The sequence below is a fragment of the Drosophila eugracilis genome, unplaced genomic scaffold, assembly GCF_018153835.1.
Source record: "Drosophila eugracilis isolate 14026-0451.02 unplaced genomic scaffold, ASM1815383v1 contig_394, whole genome shotgun sequence".
NCBI lineage: Eukaryota > Metazoa > Arthropoda > Insecta > Diptera > Drosophilidae > Drosophila > Drosophila eugracilis.
The window spans coordinates 536,293-554,193 of NW_024573254.1; the positions used below are offsets into that span (position 1 = coordinate 536,293).

At 42.0% G+C, this 17,901-nt stretch overlaps 1 protein-coding gene across 2 annotated transcripts; it reads left to right on the forward strand.

Annotated features, from left to right (window-relative positions):
- Positions 1-552: 552 nt before the first annotated feature.
- LOC108109986 (probable G-protein coupled receptor B0563.6) lies at positions 553-16,280 on the forward strand. Of its 2 annotated transcripts, XM_017218821.2 has the most exons (9): positions 554-2,125; positions 2,265-2,650; positions 7,183-7,346; positions 8,019-8,184; positions 9,380-9,533; positions 14,818-14,967; positions 15,209-15,302; positions 15,374-15,983; positions 16,102-16,280. In XM_017218821.2, exons 4-9 carry the CDS (start codon positions 8,041-8,043, stop codon positions 16,240-16,242), a joined length of 1,293 nt encoding a protein of 430 aa, XP_017074310.1. In that variant the 5' UTR covers positions 554-2,125; positions 2,265-2,650; positions 7,183-7,346; positions 8,019-8,040; the 3' UTR covers positions 16,243-16,280. The 2 variants fall into 2 exon arrangements, with proteins under 2 accessions (XP_017074309.1, XP_017074310.1); XM_017218820.2 differs by having other exon boundaries at positions 553-2,125; positions 15,374-16,280.
- The last annotated feature ends 1,621 nt before the right edge of the window (positions 16,281-17,901 follow it).

The window sequence follows — 17,901 nt, forward strand, 5'->3', positions numbered from 1 at the left end:
AGATGAACGGAAAAAGCGAGCGGTACAATGATGAAAAGCGGTTACTCTCTAGGGAAAAGTAACTGGACTTACAAACAGTTTATTTTAGTCAAAGGAAATTAAAATTTCATAAGAAGAACGTATTTTTTTTAAAGATTATTATGTTCTATATAAAATAATGTTATTCAAAAGAAATTAATAAGACTAAAAGCTATTTAAGGCGAGCTAAATCTCAAATTTAAAATAAACCCAAAAAGTAGGCAACAAAATACGTTTAGGCAAAACTTCTTCAGTTTTCTTTTCAAAGAAAAACTAATTTCTACCTTTAAAAATTGTTTTAAGAATCCCAAAATATTTGTGACTTAACAACAATAAAAAATCTTCTATATTTATTAAAAATATTATCAAAAAAATTAAATTTCAAACATAAAAAAAAACAATCAAAATCTTTCTAAAAACCCAAACTATCCTCTGACACATTCTAAAATCTCTTCCAACCAAGTGAGCTCTATCTCTGACTGAATTTTTGCTCTTCTTTTGTTGGCCCAAAAAGGATGGGGAAGGGGAAAAGGAAGGGGAAACTGCAGCGAGGTGGCGAACACACTCACACTCACACACACACAGGCACAAACACACACTGTGTGACAGTGGAGAAAACAGGGTGAAGGACAATGCGTGCATAACGCTTATTGAAATAGTTCTCAAGTGAGTTCGACGCTGGCGTCGACGTCGTCCTCATCGTCAACGTGGGCTTGCCAAATGGGCCGAAAAAGGGGTGGCGGTAGAGCGGTAGGGCGTAGGGCGTAGGGTGGTGTAGTAAAGAAAGAAAGTGGCCTACAAGCTAGGCTGTATGTGTGTGTGTGTGTGTGTGCTAACTAGGAGGAGGCTGCCATTTAATGCCCAGAATCAGAATCAGAATCAGAATCAGAAGCAGTAACAGAACCGGTTGAGACAGCTGATATTTGCAGGCTGTGCAACTGTCTGGGTATTACACGACGACTGTCTCCCGCACTTCTACTACTTTCTACTCTCTCCTCCTATACTTTTCCACTTTCTCTTGCCGCCTTCTTTTTTTGCCATATCTGGGTGGGTATCTGGGTATCTGGCTGGCATTGCCGTGATTGTCAATACGCAATCCGTAATCCGGCGAAGGCTTAGGAAACCGAAAGAAGATAAGCAGCAGCAGCTTACCAGCAGGACGACTGCTGCTGCCAACTTTTCTGTGTTGGGTGGTTGGCAGGCAAGTGGGTGGCTCTGATTTTGATACTCATTCTGCAGCTGCGGCCAACGCCATCTCGCTGTGGTATTTATATTTGTTTTGATTTCATGCCCTGCTGGCTGAGCTCCAACCTGGACCAGATTGTTTGCCTACTACACCAGCCATCTCTCCCCTACCACCCCCTCCCTACCCTTACCCAAAGTTACATCACAAGAAGAAAAAAAAAACAGCCGTTACAGCCGCTGCAGCAGCTGCCATCCTGTTGATCAACCTTCTTGCATTCAAACAGGGAAATTTCATCCCCAAAAAATCTTCCCTACTTTCTCATTGAAAGCTCTCACTTTCAACTGACACTTTCAATCCCCTTTCAACTGCTATAAAAGGAGGTACACCAGCCAGTTGCCACTCAGTTGCTCGTGGGCAGTCGAACGACATGGATGTGTCGCAGCAGCAGCAACCTCAGCGCAAGAAGCAGCAGCAGCAGCCGCATCAAGAACAACAACAACAGCAACAGCAGCAGCAATAGTTTCCTTTAGCATTTGGACCGCCGAAACAGCAGCAACAGATCACACTGCCAACTCTTCTGATAATTTTTTTTTTTGCAAATTTTTTTTATTATTTTTTTTGTGGTTGCTGAAGGGCTTACAAAGAAAAAATAAAAAAACCAAAAGAAAGATAAAACAAAAGTGAAAACAGAAAGTTTTAGTGGATCGAACTTTGTTAGTGGTACTCAGAAAATTAAAAAACCAAAAGAAAAAAAACAAAAAATAAAAAACCAAAAATACAAAAATATATAAAAAACAAAACAGAGTGTGTAAAAGTGCGTGAGTTGAGTTTCAGTTCAAAAAAAAAAAGGGATTAAAAGGCGAGAAAAACTTTTTGGCGCACAAAAGTAGGCAACAGAAAGGCCAACTTTCGCTTTTCTGGGTAAGTGCAGTGTGTGAATGTGTTTCTGTCTGTGTGTGTGTGTGTGGCAAAGCCTTAAGCCCTTTGCCAAACTGCAACCGCTGAACGCATTTAAGTGCAGATTTATGTTACAACCTCACTCTCTCTCTCTCTCTAACAGATCGCCCTCATCTTGCACCACCCATCGCACCCACCGAGCGCAACACTGCCAATTAAAGTTGCCACAGCAGCTGCAACACACACACACACACACAGTCACTGCCAAAAAAGAAGAAGGCTAAAGGCTAAAGGCCAATGAAGAAGGAAAGACTTTAGCCAGCAGCTGAATTATATTCACTAGTAGCGAATAAGTTTTTCAAAGAACCACTGCCAAAAGGAACAACAAAGCTACAGAGCTACAGCCACAGCCAATAAAAACAACAACAACAAGAAAAGCAACTGGGACAGCAACAGCAACAACAACAAAAACAACAACAACGTGTTGCTGCCACAAAACGCAGCAGCCGCAACGAGAGCGTCATCTCTGCCCTTCGCACGCCTCTGCGGGTAAGTTGACATTTCATTTTCATTTTGAGTGCATTTTCCCGCCAACGACAATCCACCGCGCGCACGTCTCGTCGCCCCCTCCCCCCCTTTAACACGCCACCCCCTCTTCTTTCTTTTTTTTTTGTTTTGCAGGGTGTTCATGTGTGCGTGCTAGTGTTAGTGTTCGTATTAGTACTTCTGTTCGTATATCTGTGTATGCGTGTGAATGTGTTTGTGTTTGTGTCGGGGTCAGCGCGTTATTACAAGTTATGTCCCGTGCTAGCAGCTCGCAGCTAACAGCTCGCAGATTCAGATTCAGATTCAACAACAATGGCCCTGGGGGGGCCTTTCTCCCTTTCTCTGTGCCCCCCCTCCCTCCCTCTTCAACTATTTTCGTTCCAAATTCAAGTTGGAAAAAAAAGAAAGAGAAAAAAGTGAGTAGTAGTCTAGTACCCAAATCCAAACTGGCAGCAAAAGTCACGTTTGTCGAGAGTGGCAAAAGCGCAGCACAACATTATTTAAGAGCCAAGAACCCGCCAGTTGAAACTGACAAACTCCTGGGATGCCAGGCAACGAGCTTAAAATGTGTGGGTCAAATGTTAAACGGCCATCAGCGGCATCAGCTGGCAGCAGTTAACGGTGGTCCCCCGAGAACCAACCAACCAACCATCGAAATATGGACTGAGAATGGCCGGAAAAGCACGGCGAAAAAAAAGGAATAGTGATTGGAAAAACTAGAAAAATAGGAGAAAGTATAACTAAAACAAGCTTTTTAGTATATAATAGTTAATGAAATCACCAAAAAAGGTGTCTAAAAGGATGGCAAAATAGAAGTTAAAAACGAAAAAAAAAAAATAAATTTCCTCCTGAAGAAGAATTTGGCATTTTTCACTGCATACTTCTCGGCTTCTCCACTTCAAGTAGTGTCCTTAAGAAATAATTTTCAAACGCACTTAAAATGTATAAAAATTACACAAAAATTACACAAACCAACACAAAAATAGTTCAAAAATGTACAGACTATTTATGAAAAATCCATCCAGCCAAGTTACCTTCCCCTAACCACTCTATCATCCCCATTAATAAAGCCATCCATCCCCCTAAGATCTCAATAAGTTTCTCATGCTGAGACTAGTTTTCTTACCGTGGACTACACACGCACATTCTGGTGACCTGCCAGGACACTAAGGACACACACTTTGCATGTTTATCTCACGCTGTGGGTGGGTTGGTACAATCCCCAGCGGAATGGCCCATTGCCGTTAAGCAATTTCGATAACTGCCCAGCGAGCAACAACAACAACAACAACAAACTGGTCATGCCAATTTATGGCCAAAGTTGCTAGTCTCCTGCCTGCTGCCTGCTGGTACTGCTGCTGCTGCCTGATGCCTGATGCTTGCTGCTGTGCATACAAATGTAAATTTAAATTGAAAATTAATCGGGCAGCGCAGGCGCCGGCACTCTTTGTGATAAGTTTTCGATTAAAAACTCGTTTAGTTTTTGGCAAGCCATCAGGAAAAATAGGAAAAAAGAAATAGAAGAGGAAAAAAAGAAAGAAAGAAAAAAAAAAGAAAATATAGAAAAGCCAAAGCAAAGAAGTTCAAGTTTTCGGTTGCCTTGGGGTTTTAATTAAAAGCTTAATTGGAGGGCGGAAAAAATTAAATAAAATGATTGCGTAATTAAAAGCAAACAAAAAACTGAAACGACAGAAACGCCGAAAAAGGTGGTCGGTCAACAAACAGTAGCAGCAGCAAACAGCAGCAACAGCAGCAGCAGGAGCGGCCATGTCCTGCCAGGGAAATTAAAAACTTAATGGTCAGAAAGGACACACATGGGAGGCTGTCAACGCTCAACGACTTTGGCCAACAGATGGAACAAGTTTATCCTGCCATCGTTCTGGTTGAGTCTATCCATGTGTTTGTTGATTTTTATGGGTGGCCAGGCCAAGAGGCGGCAAGGGTGATTAGAGGCAGCAGCAGCCTCAAGCTACACAGATTGGGACAACTTTTCCACCAAGAAGACATATGTACATACCAAATACTAAACCTATTCGAAGTAAGCGAAAGTCTGATTTAAAATTAACAATGAATATTAATGAGCAGTGGGCGTAAAACAGATTTTTAGAGATTTAAAAATAGAAATTTGTTTAATTTTATAAAAAAATATCAAAAAATATCTTAGGTAAACTTCCTTGATTTCCAAACCTTTTCCTTGAATTTTCCCTCTTCTTTAAATTATATATACAAAAAAAACATTTACAATTTTCCCTGCTTAAACCCACTGTCCTTGGCTTTTTGCCTTCAACAGGATTCTGGGAATCTACTTAAACTTTGTCTTGAGTTGATTTCCTTTTACAGTTTGCTCATTCTTGTTGCTGCAAAAACTTAATTTGCTGTCTGTCCGTGTGTCTGTGTGTGTGTGTATTAGTGTATTATGTACACATGTATGTGTGTGCATATCCTGGCTGACAGGGCTTGTCCAGCCAGCTAGCTAGCTGCTAGCCTGTCACTAGGGCCACATCATTTTGGGTTTGTAAATTAAAGAGCCAGTCGAGTAGAACCAGCAGAACCGCCCAGAAAATCGAAAAATCGAAAAGGAAAAAAAAAAAAAACGTGGAGGAAAACTGTCCACTCACACAGGCATATGGCATATGGCATGGCCAAGGCACAACACACACACACACAGCTACACACACATGGATATTCATCTATGTCGCACATCGTTAAGCGCTGCCAGTTTGACTTAATTTGCGTTAAACTTTTTTGTTAAACATATCATTCGTTTGCCAGGCCCCGGCCGCAAATATGTGGAGGGGGTTGGAGGGTTGGGGGGTTGGGTTGTGGAAATTCAAAAGGGAAAAGGGCGGGCAGGCGACGACTCTGGCTGGCAGGCCCCAAAAGAAAATAACCAAAACGTGAAGCGGGAAATGTAAACAAAGGCATTAATCATGCCAGCACACATGCGGCAACAGACAGGGATAGAGATAGATGGATCGCTGGTGGCAAAAAAAAAAAACGAAAGCGAAGAAAAGGGGGGAAAAAATCGGGAAAAACCCCTAGCAGGTCCATTAAGCCATGCTTCGGTTTTGCCTTGGCTTGGCTTGTCTTGGCTTTGCTTTGCTGTATGTCCTGCGTTTCGGTGGAAAGATAAACAGGCCAAGTCACTCTCACATGGCATTTGTCCCCACCCCCCTTAAACCAACCCCGGAGCAGGGCACCACCATCATGTTTGTTTAAATGACAAACTGCTGTTTGTTAACCGAATAAAATGGAAAAGCCAAGCCAAGAAAAACTACAGAAAAGAACAGAGAAAAACTAAAACGAACAAGGAAAGGAAATGTAAAATGTAAAACAAATCCCTGGAAGGATAGAGAGAGAGAGAGGAAGACAAAACAGCTGACATCAAGAGGGGCAGAACTTGCCCATCAAGCAAACCGAACCGATCCGGGCTTCTATTTATTCACCCAGCAAACTAAACCGCAATAACTGTAAGTGCTCGGCAAACAGCAGCGGCGAAGAGAGCTCGAAAACCAAAAACTAACAAGCGACAGTTGACAGTCGACACCCACAACCAGTACACCCACACGCACACACACAGAGATAGCCTGGCACCACCCTTAAGAACCATCCTATACCGAGGCAGTCGTGTGTGTCGGACGTTGGTCTGGCGAATTATTATGATAATCGCAGGCATAAATTATGCCAGAACGCCAGAGAACGAGGGAAAAACACAGACTCCCACCCCCTCTATTACTGAACACCTTGTCATACAGTAAACACTCTCGACAGTAGAAACCACACACACATTCCTGGTATTCGTCGAATCCCCTTGGTTTTGCTACCTGCTTTGGCTGTGTTGGCTTTTATGTTGTGCCTTGGAGAAATTAAGTTTGTGTCATGTTTGTGTCACCGCACAAAGGTGTTTCGAGTGCCATTTTCAGCTTTGCTAGCGTATGCCTCACAGTGCGTATGCGTGATATATGCAAATCTACGTCCATTGCCCATACGCCCAATGTGGCCAACGCAAAAAAAGCGCTGCATACTTTCGAGCTGCAACCCGAGGCAGCAAGTCGAGCTGCTGCTTTTTTGCTTTTTGTTTTTCTTTTCACCATTTTGACACAAAGCCATTAACGCTGGCGCGCTGTTTGCCCTTAAAGCTCAGTCCTTATATATATACTTATTTTTTTTTAGCCAACATTCCCGCTTGTTTGCTGGCTTGGGGGCAATTTATCAAATATTTTATACGAATTTCTGCTGCCTGTCAACGTTGATTTTAGCGCTTAGACGGGCGCGCATTAGGGAGAGGGTGGTTGGGCTGGGCAAGCGCAAATAAAACACACCTGTTGCCGCCGCAGCCCACATGTCAATAATCATCCGAGTGTGTGTGTGGGTGTGTGTGTGAGACACATCCTGAGTGTCCTGTCGCATAATAAAACATGTATACATGACACACACGAGGACAAAAAGTGTCGACGACTAACGATAGACAAGTAACATAATATTATATTTTTGATGGTCTTCCATCTTTCTTCTCTTTCTTATCCTACTTTTAGGTCCCACAAAATGCAGGAGTATGTCAGGATTGCAAGAATTGCAACCAACTCTGCCCGGGCATGTCACCGGCAAAGATTCTATGAACCAAATGCCGAAGTACGCTGGCAGCACTTCGAGCACTAAACAGGCTGAACGGAGCCACTAGCACCCCGGATCCGATCAGGTGTGTGTGTCTGTGTTTTGTTATCTTTATACTATATAGTAATATAGATTTCTGATATAATATAATAACACGCCTACAGTAAGAACCTTTTATACTCCCATTCATTGCCAACTTATTTACGGTTCGCAATTATTTCCAGCATTTTATTTTTACGCCTCTCTGGCAGTTGCTTTTCAATTTTTCGTTGATTTGTTTGTGCGCGTCGGCAATCAAAGTCCCAATTGTTACGCCAACTGCCAGCCCCGCCTTACTACAGTATCCCCCTCTCTTTCTCTTCCTTCCTACCTCCCCTCATTTATCGTTTGTTTGAGTTTCTTTTGCTCTTTGTTTTTATCGCACTGTATATATAGAAGTGAACGCTTCCGTTTCCGCTAGTCGCGTCACAGTCGGTTTGCCCCCTCCCAGCCACCCCTCCCCCTCTTCCTATTTAAATTACATGGCAATCGGAATGGAGGACTCCTAGCAGCAAGCACTGCCACATTCCAAAGCCATTCATTCATGAGCCCAGCCTGGCCAAAGAAACAGTGAATCTAAAGTGGGAGTGGGAAAAGGAAGAGGGACCTCTAGAATCGACTATTTTTACACACAATTTCTCAACGAACAGACAGACGGATTCACGGTTTCGTTCGGTCCCTGCACTTTACTTACACAAATTAAACTTGTGATTCGCAGCGGCGGTTACAGCGGAGGAACTATGATAACGAGTCTCTATACCACACAAGAGGATCCCGCCTATTGCTCGTTCATCTGGGGCTCGAATCTCACCACCAGCGCCGATGTCCTAACTGCCAATGCCACGTCTGTCTTTAGCAGCGACCTAAGGGACGACTTCTATCGGGTGAGTGCGTTTTCGGTCATTTCGTATCTTCTGCCTTTTGCCTTGGCCATTGGGCCATCTAGGCGTACCTTGGTTTAGTAGTGTTAGTTGGCCCTGTTCGTTCCAGGCTCTCTCTCTCTCTGTGGTTGCCTTAGCCTTCGAAGGAAGGCTGCCTGCTGTGCAGAAAAACTGTTGCCTACTTTCGGTCGCCGCGGGAAATGTTTTTCTCAAAATGTTTTTCAACTAAAAGCAGCAGCAGCAGCAGTAGCTTGACTAACATTTAGGGTAGGGGGTGGTGGGAAAGAAAAGAAGGTAAAGAATGCTCATTTCAGGACACAGCAGGTTCAGTTGCATGGCCTCCATCGTAACCAAGACAACCAGTTGCCAGGCTCACTTAACTCTTTAAAGCCCTGCTAACCCCGTTAGCAAATGGCTAACAAGTTAAAAAACGAAAAAAACGAAATTTGACTTTGCTGGTAACAAAAAAAAAGAGTTTTTCTCATACAAAATGTTAGGGTTATAACTTTTGGGCGGGGCTGCCCAATAAATGTCTTCTTTGGCAAAGAAAGTTTTAAGAAAGATAAATCAGAGACTCCTTTTTTTAGGTAATTTTACAACAATTTGTGGGGAAAAATTGCTTAAAAAAGATTAAAAAAACTTAAATTTTGTAAGTTTATGGAAAAACTATATAAGAGAAAGCATCCCTAACAATTTCTTTCCATTATTAACCTTTCACCTCACTAATATGAGGTACTAAAAGTTGTCCTAGTTGTCCTTTCGTTGACAGCCAACGAAAAGCTGCTTTATTGGGAACTCAACTCTGGCTCAAGGCGGGCCTTTGCCGAATGCAAAAATAGAAAACAAAGGGCAAAGGATGTGAAAAGTAAGGCACACCCCCGCACACCCACACATGCAAGGCAGCAAAAGGAAGAGCAAACAGCAAGTAGCAAGTAGCAGCAGCCAAGAAGCTTAGAAAGGGGTGGGCGGGGGTAAGGTGGTTTCTGTGTGTGTGCATAAAAAGTCACAAAATAAAAGTGTCAAGTTGACTATTGAATTTTTATCTGCCGCAACCCATCCAACCAACCAACGCAGAGCCAACAAAAGCGCCAAAGCGCCACAAAGAGATGATTTACGAGCTGTTCTCTTACACCCCCACCCAACCCAACCCCCTACTCTACACATATACTCTATATACACTTGTTTACTATCCTTACAGGATGTGGAGGATCCGCGTACGGAATCGCTAAGGGAATACTGCTATGGCCTGGTGTTGCCCATCATCTGTGCCATGGGCATCATAGGCAATGTCCTCAATCTGATTGTCCTAACCAGGCGGAATATGCGTGGCACTGCCTACATTTACATGAGGGGTAAGTAAGGGTGGTGTGGCTGTTAACTTAACTTACTCACACACATTCCTTAGCCTTAATTCGAAAACCCAAAACTAGCTAAATTCCTTATGGCAACCACATTTCGACGGTGGGCAGGCAGGCAGTCAGGCAGTCAAAATTCCTATTAATCTCTAACCACATGCGAAAACCAATACTCAAATATCTCTTGTACTTTGAGAGTGTAATGAGAATTCCTTCCTCCAAATGACCAACTTGAAGCTAATCGAAAACTATGCAGAATGCAGCCAGCAATTGGCAAAAGCAAAGCTAAGTTCTATCAATTTCTTCATTTCCTATTTTCCCTTTGCAGCGTGAGAATTCGTAATTTTATTTTCACAGTTTTTAAGTTGCAACAAGAGGAAACGCTATAGTCGAGTGCCCCGACTAGCACCACCTAAAGATGCGCTGACATCTAAAGTTTATACATACTGAAGTTAAACTTTGTAGCTCTAATAGTTTCCGAGATTTCAGCGATTTTAGTTTTTCGTGATTTGTGGGCATTAGAGTGGGCGTGGCAGGATGCTGAAATAAACTTGCACTGTCCCGGGACCTCAAGAATCTCCTTGCTTAATCTCAAATTTGTATCTTTTATAGTTCCTGAGATCTTAGCGTTCATACGGACGGACGGACGGACGGACGGACGGACGGACGGACGGACGGACGGACGGACGGACAGACGGACATGTCTCAATCGACTTCGCTATTGATCCTGATCAAGAATATATATGTATACTTTATAGGGTCGGAAACGCTTCCTTCTATCTGTTACATACTTTTCAACGAATCTAGTATACCCTTTGAATCTACGAGTAACGGGTATAAAAAGCCATCAAACAAAATTCAAATTTACACGCTGGAAAAACTGACGACCAAAGGGTAGTTATTAGTAAACTGATTATCATTAGCAACATTTCCTAATAAAATGTTTGCCACATTTTCCAGCCACAAGCATATCTGTTTTCCCAATTTCCACCAATTAACAATTTGCAATGCGAAATTTTTGCCTTTGACAAAAAAGCATTTTTGCAGCCTCCTCGCCCTGTAATTATTATTTTTCTTCTCTTCCTTCAATTAGGCCAACATACCATTGACCATAATTCTGCAAATTACAAACAGTTTGAAGTGTGCAAATTTGAATTTTCATAGAAAGTAAAGTGAAATCCAAGTACATTGACCAGGGAAAAATCATGTACTGCTGCAGTGATTAGTAAAAAACTAAAAAGAACAATGGGTTTTGGTAACCAATTCGAATTTGTGACCAAAAATGCAACAGCCTTTGAAGTTGCTGCCTCAAGGACTTTATGACTTCTTTCTTGTTCTACATTTGATTAGGACTTGTTCCTGCTTCATGCCTCTCTCTCTCTCTCTCCCTGAGACTTTTCAACAGCAGAAGACAGGGGAAAGAAGAAAAAAACAAACCTAAATACCCATGTTCATTTCCAGTTTCGAGTATGATTTGCGATAACCCATATTGGATTTCTATTTGCCACAAAAACTGTAGGGTGAGACACTCGTATGCCTTCTTCTTCATGCCACACATTGAATCCTCCTCTAGCAGCCACCAGTCAAGGAGAAGAAACAGCAGGAGCAGTAGAAAGAACCCAACTCGACTCTTGACTGATTGCCAAATTGAGTTTCGCTTTAGAACATATATATATGCGAGTATATTTCCTATTCCGCAATTTCCTTCAACTCTGAGAGCTGGCCATTGTATGCCGCACAGAATTTATTCATTAACCTCGACGATTTCTGCCGAAATTGAAGCTGCCACACAATGCGGCTAATGTATGCGTACCGCCGTGCGACTGTGCCTATGCGTGCGCCCTACTACATTGAAAGTTATTTCATTAGATGAGAGCCGAGACCTGGGTTAACCCCATGGAAATTTATGCAGAGCCCAGCTACTAAGCCCTGCCCCGCCCTTTTCTTTCTGCTGTATTAGACAGCATGTCAACTCTATTAGACACTCGTTTGCTTTATGGCGCTTTAATTGATTAATGAGCTACCCGCCCCCTCCCTCTGGCTCCCTTCCTTCCCTTTTTTGGGTTTAGGAAAGGCAACAACGAAAGAAAAAAGAAAACAAAAAAAAAAAGGCAACTTTGTCAACGCCGCCACTTGCTGGTAATTTTTTAGACTCGACTATCACTCATGGTGAAACCCCTCCCCAAAGAAGGAAAACTGTACGGAACAAGGAAAACAGAAATATGCGACTCACTTTACTTGTCATGGGAAATTCTTAACCAAAATGAAGGGTGGAGGGAATACCCTAGCTTAGAAGGGTTGCACTTGGCTAAGCAGAGAGGTTGCTGACCCCAAAATGATTTATTAAAATTATGTGACTAAACTATTATTCGTTAGAGTTGCGATAAGTTGAGCATGTAGATTACATATTGTCAAGGTTTTATGTTAATGCATCTAAGCTTTGTCGTAGATATTGCTTTTGTCTCAAGTCTAGAGAAAGGTGACCCCAATGTTTCTTTATGATATTCTAATTTCTAACTTTATTCTTAACTTAGTTGAGGCTTGAAAATGATGTTACGTCATTTTTATCAAAGTTGTCATGTAAACTTTTTACTAGTTATGGCTCTTATTCTTAACATGAAGAAAGGTGACCCCGACGTTTCATAAAAATTCTCGCTTTTTTATATTCCTAGCTTAGTTGAGACTTTCTAAAAACATTAGGTCAGTTTTATTATAGCTTATATGTAAACTTTCTATTAGTTAGTGATCTTATTCCAAACATGAAGAAAGGTGACCCCAATGTTTAATTTGAATTCTTCTTTTTAGCTATATAATCAGCATAGTTGAGACTTGCTAAAGGCCTTAAGTTAGTTTAATCATAGTTTTTATGTAAACTTTCTGTTAGTAAGATAGCTCTTATTCTTACCATGAAAAAAGGTGACCCCAAGGTTGTCGTTTAAAAAAATAAAAAGATTCAAAATCTGCTTAACTGAGTTTTGTTAAGGTACAGACCTTGAGCTTCATCTTATCATCTTAACTTTGTCTTTAAAAACTGCTATCAGTAAAGCTAACAGATTGGTGACCCTGATAGCATCATTAAAGATCTATGATTAAACTAAACTTATTAAACAAAGTTTAGTTTTGCAAAAGACATACAAGGATTCAATATTATTAAGGATTTCAGCTAATGTTTCTTAACTTTGAGTAAGTATTGCTTTTATTCTTATCACAGAGAAAGGTGACCCCAATGCTTTCATCAATACTCCAAGATGCTGAACTTAAAACAGAACAGAAAACAGAGTTAAGAGATGATAAAGACCTTCAACCTTTCTTCCCATGGACTTTTTCTAAACATCTCAGCTTCTTTCTTCAAGAACTGCTATCATGCTTAAGATACAGTTTGGTGACCCCAACCATTCAAATTCCTTGATCTTAAAGCCTTTATCAAAAACACCCAAAAACCCCGTACAAAATTTCCATCATCTTAACTTTTCATTTTGCATTTCGCTATCACACTCAGATCAAGATAAACCCAAGGCCTTAGGCCTCGCGCCCAATTACCAAACCGATAGCTCTTCGACTTTATGACCTGCCAGGGGCCAAAAGTGTGTGGCCGATCAAGCTGAGAATTTTAGTGCCCCATAAAAGGGTATAGTCAGTTAGGGCAAGGAAAAGCAAAGGGAAAAGCCCATGCAAAATGTGAAAATAAAATGTAAAATGCTTCAAATGTAATACGCATGGTATGGCAGCATAATTGATTGCCCTTTTTCGACTGGCTCTTAGTAGGAGGATGAGGATGAGGTCTGGAAGCAAGGGCAAAAGGGGGAGAAGAAGAAGAGAAAGCCTAACCAAGGAAAGGAGAAATGCAAAGCGGGACCCTTTCGGTCTTTCAGTGACTAAACTGAAATATCACCAGCCTCAGCCTCAGCCTCAACTCTCTCTCTCTCTCTGCTCGAGTGGCAGTAAATAAAAGTTGTGAAGAGCCGCACGCCGCTGCCTCCTCAGCCTTGGTATGAGTAATAATGACCGAAATCAGAGCAGACCAACCAACCCAACCCAACCCATCTCCCTTCCCTTCTTGCCCACTGCTCATTTTTATTAAAATAACAAAAATATTTTCCTGCTCGCAGCCTTTTTACGATGCCAACAGAACTGGCGGCCCATTTGTTATTTGGCGGTCATTGCCACCAAATGGTGTCCTGTCCCGCTTGCCTACTCCATCTCACATGTGTCGTCGTCGTCGTCGTCTCTCCCTCTGTCTTTCCCCCCTCCTCTTTATCTATCTTCCTGTTTTGACCAAAGTTATGCATTGCTGAGGCGGCGGGGGGGAGGGTTAAAAACTCATTTTATTGCCCAACTGGGAAATGGCAAAGTGGCTAGCCCAGGGGATTCCCTCCTCGATCTTGGCTGCTTTCAAATTAATGTTTTTTAAAGAGATCTCTCTCTCTGTTAGCCACTCCATCATTTGGTCCTAGGCTTTAGCCTTAGCTGGTTCTTCAACGAAAGAAAATTCCATTGCTGACAGGATAAGCAACATGAGAGATTTGTATAGTAAAAGGAGAGGAGGTGTAGGAGGTGAGTGAGGGAAGGGGTGGCTAAAGTGTTTGCCTGCTGATGAGCGACGATGGCGGCGGCAGGACACTTGTCAGGCTTGGCTTGGCGCAAACAGAACTGACATTTATATTGATGTGTGTGGCGTTGTCCCTGTGCCCAATTAGATGCCCATCATTATGAGAGGGCTACCCCCTTTTCGCACTTTGCCCCCTTTCTCTCCGCCTTCTTTTTTGGGGGGGAAGTCATATATCGAACATTAAGCTCTGCCTGCTTGTGTGTTTGTGTGCACAGCAATTTGGCGGGCGGCAGCAGAGGCAGCAGCAGGACGCACATGATATTAGTAATAATGTAATTATATGGTCATAAACAAAATAATAAATCAATAAACAACACACACACACTCGCAGGCAACACACACACACTCACACGCACACTCACAAGCAGAAAAAGTTATCAAAAAGAAAACCTAAGGATGCTAGGAAAAAGGCAACCGGAAAGTAAAAACCATTCATTTGGCCCGCCTGCCTCTCGAGTGTGCCGCCGCCGCCGTTGTCCTCTCTGTATATGGTATATGAGCCAGGACTTCCTGTTGCCACATGCCAAGGAAACGGCGCCATAATTATGCCATAAACTCAACCATAAAGGACATTTTTATAGATTTACCCAAGTTAATCCCTTTGTTGTTCTACTTTTTTCCCATTCTTTTTCTCCCTCTCTCTCTCTCTCTCTCTATTACTTCTTTTTCTAGCTTATTCCACAGCCGCCCTGTTGGCCATTGTCTTTGCCATTCCCTTTGGCATCCGTATGCTGGTCCACAAGGATCGAGGCCAATGGGAGAAATTCGGACCAGCCTTCTACACTGCCCATTTGGAGCTTTATCTGGGCAATGGCTGTTTGGGTGAGTCTTGGGTTTGGCGGATTTGCAACAGGGAGAGCTTTTCAAAGGTCATAGCTTTCCCGGAAGTTGAACAAAGGTTGGAGTGTTAGCTTTAAGTTTAAGTTGATGTTTGGAATTTGTAAGTTCGTTGATGATTTAGTTGGTTTTGGGAAAGCTTCTTTAATGTTAAAGCTTCTTTAACAAAGATTCTAGTTAATCATTAACTAAAAAGTTCAATTTATCCCTCTAAAAACCATCTTAGGCATTGGCGTGATGATGTTACTAGTACTGACCATTGAGCGTTACGTATCCGTTTGCCATCCCGGCTTTGCTAGGCCAGTGATGGGACCACCAGGGTAAGTTAGCCCCAAGCTCCCCTTCCCTAGCACTACCTTTTCTGATACCAAAACCTCACTCCTCCCTCCAGCGTTGTGGTCTTCCTCACCTGCCTGGCCACTGTCATTGTCTATCTGCCGAGCATCTTTCGCGGTGAACTTATCAAATGCATGTACGGTTCGAGAGATGTCTATGTCTATCTGAGACGCGATAATACCATCTATCAGCAGACCATCTTCTATCGTGTCTATAAGATAATGCTAGAAGTGATCTTTAAACTAATACCAACACTAGTGATCGGTGGCCTAAATATGCGTATTATGATGGTATATCGAAGAACCTGCGAACGACGCAGACAGATGGTATTAAGCCGTCCACATGCCCATGGTTATATGAAAGATGATGACCCAAGGAAATTCGCTGAGGAGCGTCGTTTATTCCTACTGCTTGGCAGCACATCAATCTTGTTCCTTGTCTGCGTATCACCGATGGCTATATTACATATGACTATCGCCTCGGAGGTATATCCAAGCTTCCCCTTTCAGGTGTTCAGGGCCAGTGCAAATTTATTGGAATTGATCAACTATTCCCTGACCTTCTATATATACTGTCTGTTCAGTGAGGATTTTCGAAATACTTTGGTGAGGACCATCAAATGGCCATGGCTAAAGGGAAAGCTATGTCATCAGGCTGAGAACGAGGTGAGTGCCAGTCCACCGGCTACAGCTGGAACGGTAGCAGTAGCAGCCGGTACTGGAACTGGCCATATATCTAAATATCATGCAGCTTCAATACCGGCGCTGACTCTCACACCCGCAGAACCCGCAGAGGACCGACGGCCAAGGATTGCCAATGGCGTCCATCACTAAGATGGACAAAGGCCATCATCATCATCATCATCATCATCATAAGCATCATATAACCACCACCTCGGGCCTGGGACGATCGAGTAGCATTTAATCTAATGCCCAACCAACCGCTACTCGAGATCCTACCTACAACATCCAACCGATAACCGAGAAATACCTTCCCAGCCCAGAGTAAACCAGTAAAAACCCATCACCACCAAAACCCTTTTCCCCAGGTTGCCGAGGTGTGAGGGCTCTCTACTTTGATCACCGCTTAATATCTGTCGGTGCGTTAAAAAGAGTGTTCGATATAGCGATAAACGATATTAGATATTAGCGATAAATACCGATAACCAGTACGCCACGCGTTTATATGTGTCTGTGTATGTGAGTGTTCCTTAACCATTCATATATATATGGATCCATATATATATGGATAACTTTTTTTTTTTTGTAGCCATAGTTTAGAGATAAATCATACTAATCGATAGTGTATCAATAATCGGCAGAGGAGGTGAAAGATCGCAAGGGCTAGGCAAAGGGATCGATAGTTAGCTAGAGTTTAACCATTGATAGGAAAGTTAGGCGAGGAAAGTGAAGATCGATTGTTGGAGTTTAACTAAAGAGAAGCTAAAGTATCGATAGCATGAATTCCACTATCGATGGGCAAAAGAAGGAAACGATAACAGTAGTTGAACTATGGATGAGAAGATCAAATGTGTGGTAAATCAGTTTGAGTGATAGCAGGAGTTCAAGTATTGAAAGAAAACTATCAACTATCGATAGGCAGAAACAGTCTGACTACCAGAGAAGACTTAAGCCAAACAAAAACGTAAGAGCATAAGAATTGAGTAAAAAGAAGAGTATCACTATCGACGGAAGGGTAAATGCAAGATATCAAGAGTCCAATTTATCGATAGGCAGAAGAAATGGGTGAAAGCAGAAAGTTTAAAGTAGAAGTTTGAAGAAAAAACTGAAATCGGAAGAAAGAATCGACAGAAAAATTGAGTGATAGCTGAAGTAAAATTATCGATAGGCAAAAAATCGAACGATAAAAAGAGTTAAGCAACGATTAACAGTTTGATTTGAAGATTAAAGCAGAATCTACAAAAGAACAGAAGCGATAACAGAAATTAAGCCCTTCGATAGACAAACAAAAACCGATTACAGGAGCTAAAACCAGCGATAGACAGAGGAATATCAGTGAAAAACCCAAGCCAAAGATGCTTCACCGAGAGATATGTATGTCATGATACTTAAATAAACTTAAACGATATCGTCAATGGAGTTGCTTGCCATACGATAACGATAACGATAACAAACTCGTATACTCTAGTTTTTAGGCACATTCTCACATGGATGGAAAAGAGTTGGAGTGGAATAACATTAACAGACAGACATCTAAACTGACATCCAGACAGACAAATGAGACAGACATACACAGCGAGAGAGAGCGAGACGTCGATAGTATATAGACATACAATACTTATATATATATATACGAGCATATAATCTATATATATATATATATTATATATGTGAATGATATTTATGTAAAACGATGTATTTATGTATACACGCCGCGTAAGTTTAAGCGAATATATTTATATATGCATATATATGGATCTATTGATTATAGCATTTAAGTGCGAGCAAAAATAAACCCCACACCCCCCTCCTTAACCTCTTCTTGGAATCAGATAAAGATCAAGACCCTTAAACAAATCAAGATCCTAAGAATCCCTAAGCCCATCCCTGCCGCCATACCCCC

What these genes read in the sequence shown, in the direction of transcription:
- LOC108109986 (XM_017218820.2), top strand. Translation starts at nt 8,041, where the DNA reads ATGATAACGAGTCTCTATACCACACAAGAGGATCCCGCCTATTGCTCG. An exon ending in TGCCTACATTTACATGAGGG is followed by an intron (nt 9,534 to 14,817) that starts GTAAGTAAGGGT and finishes TTCTTTTTCTAG; the next exon opens with CTTATTCCACAGCCGCCCTG. An exon ending in TCTGGGCAATGGCTGTTTGG is followed by an intron (nt 14,968 to 15,208) that starts GTGAGTCTTGGG and finishes AAACCATCTTAG; the next exon opens with GCATTGGCGTGATGATGTTA.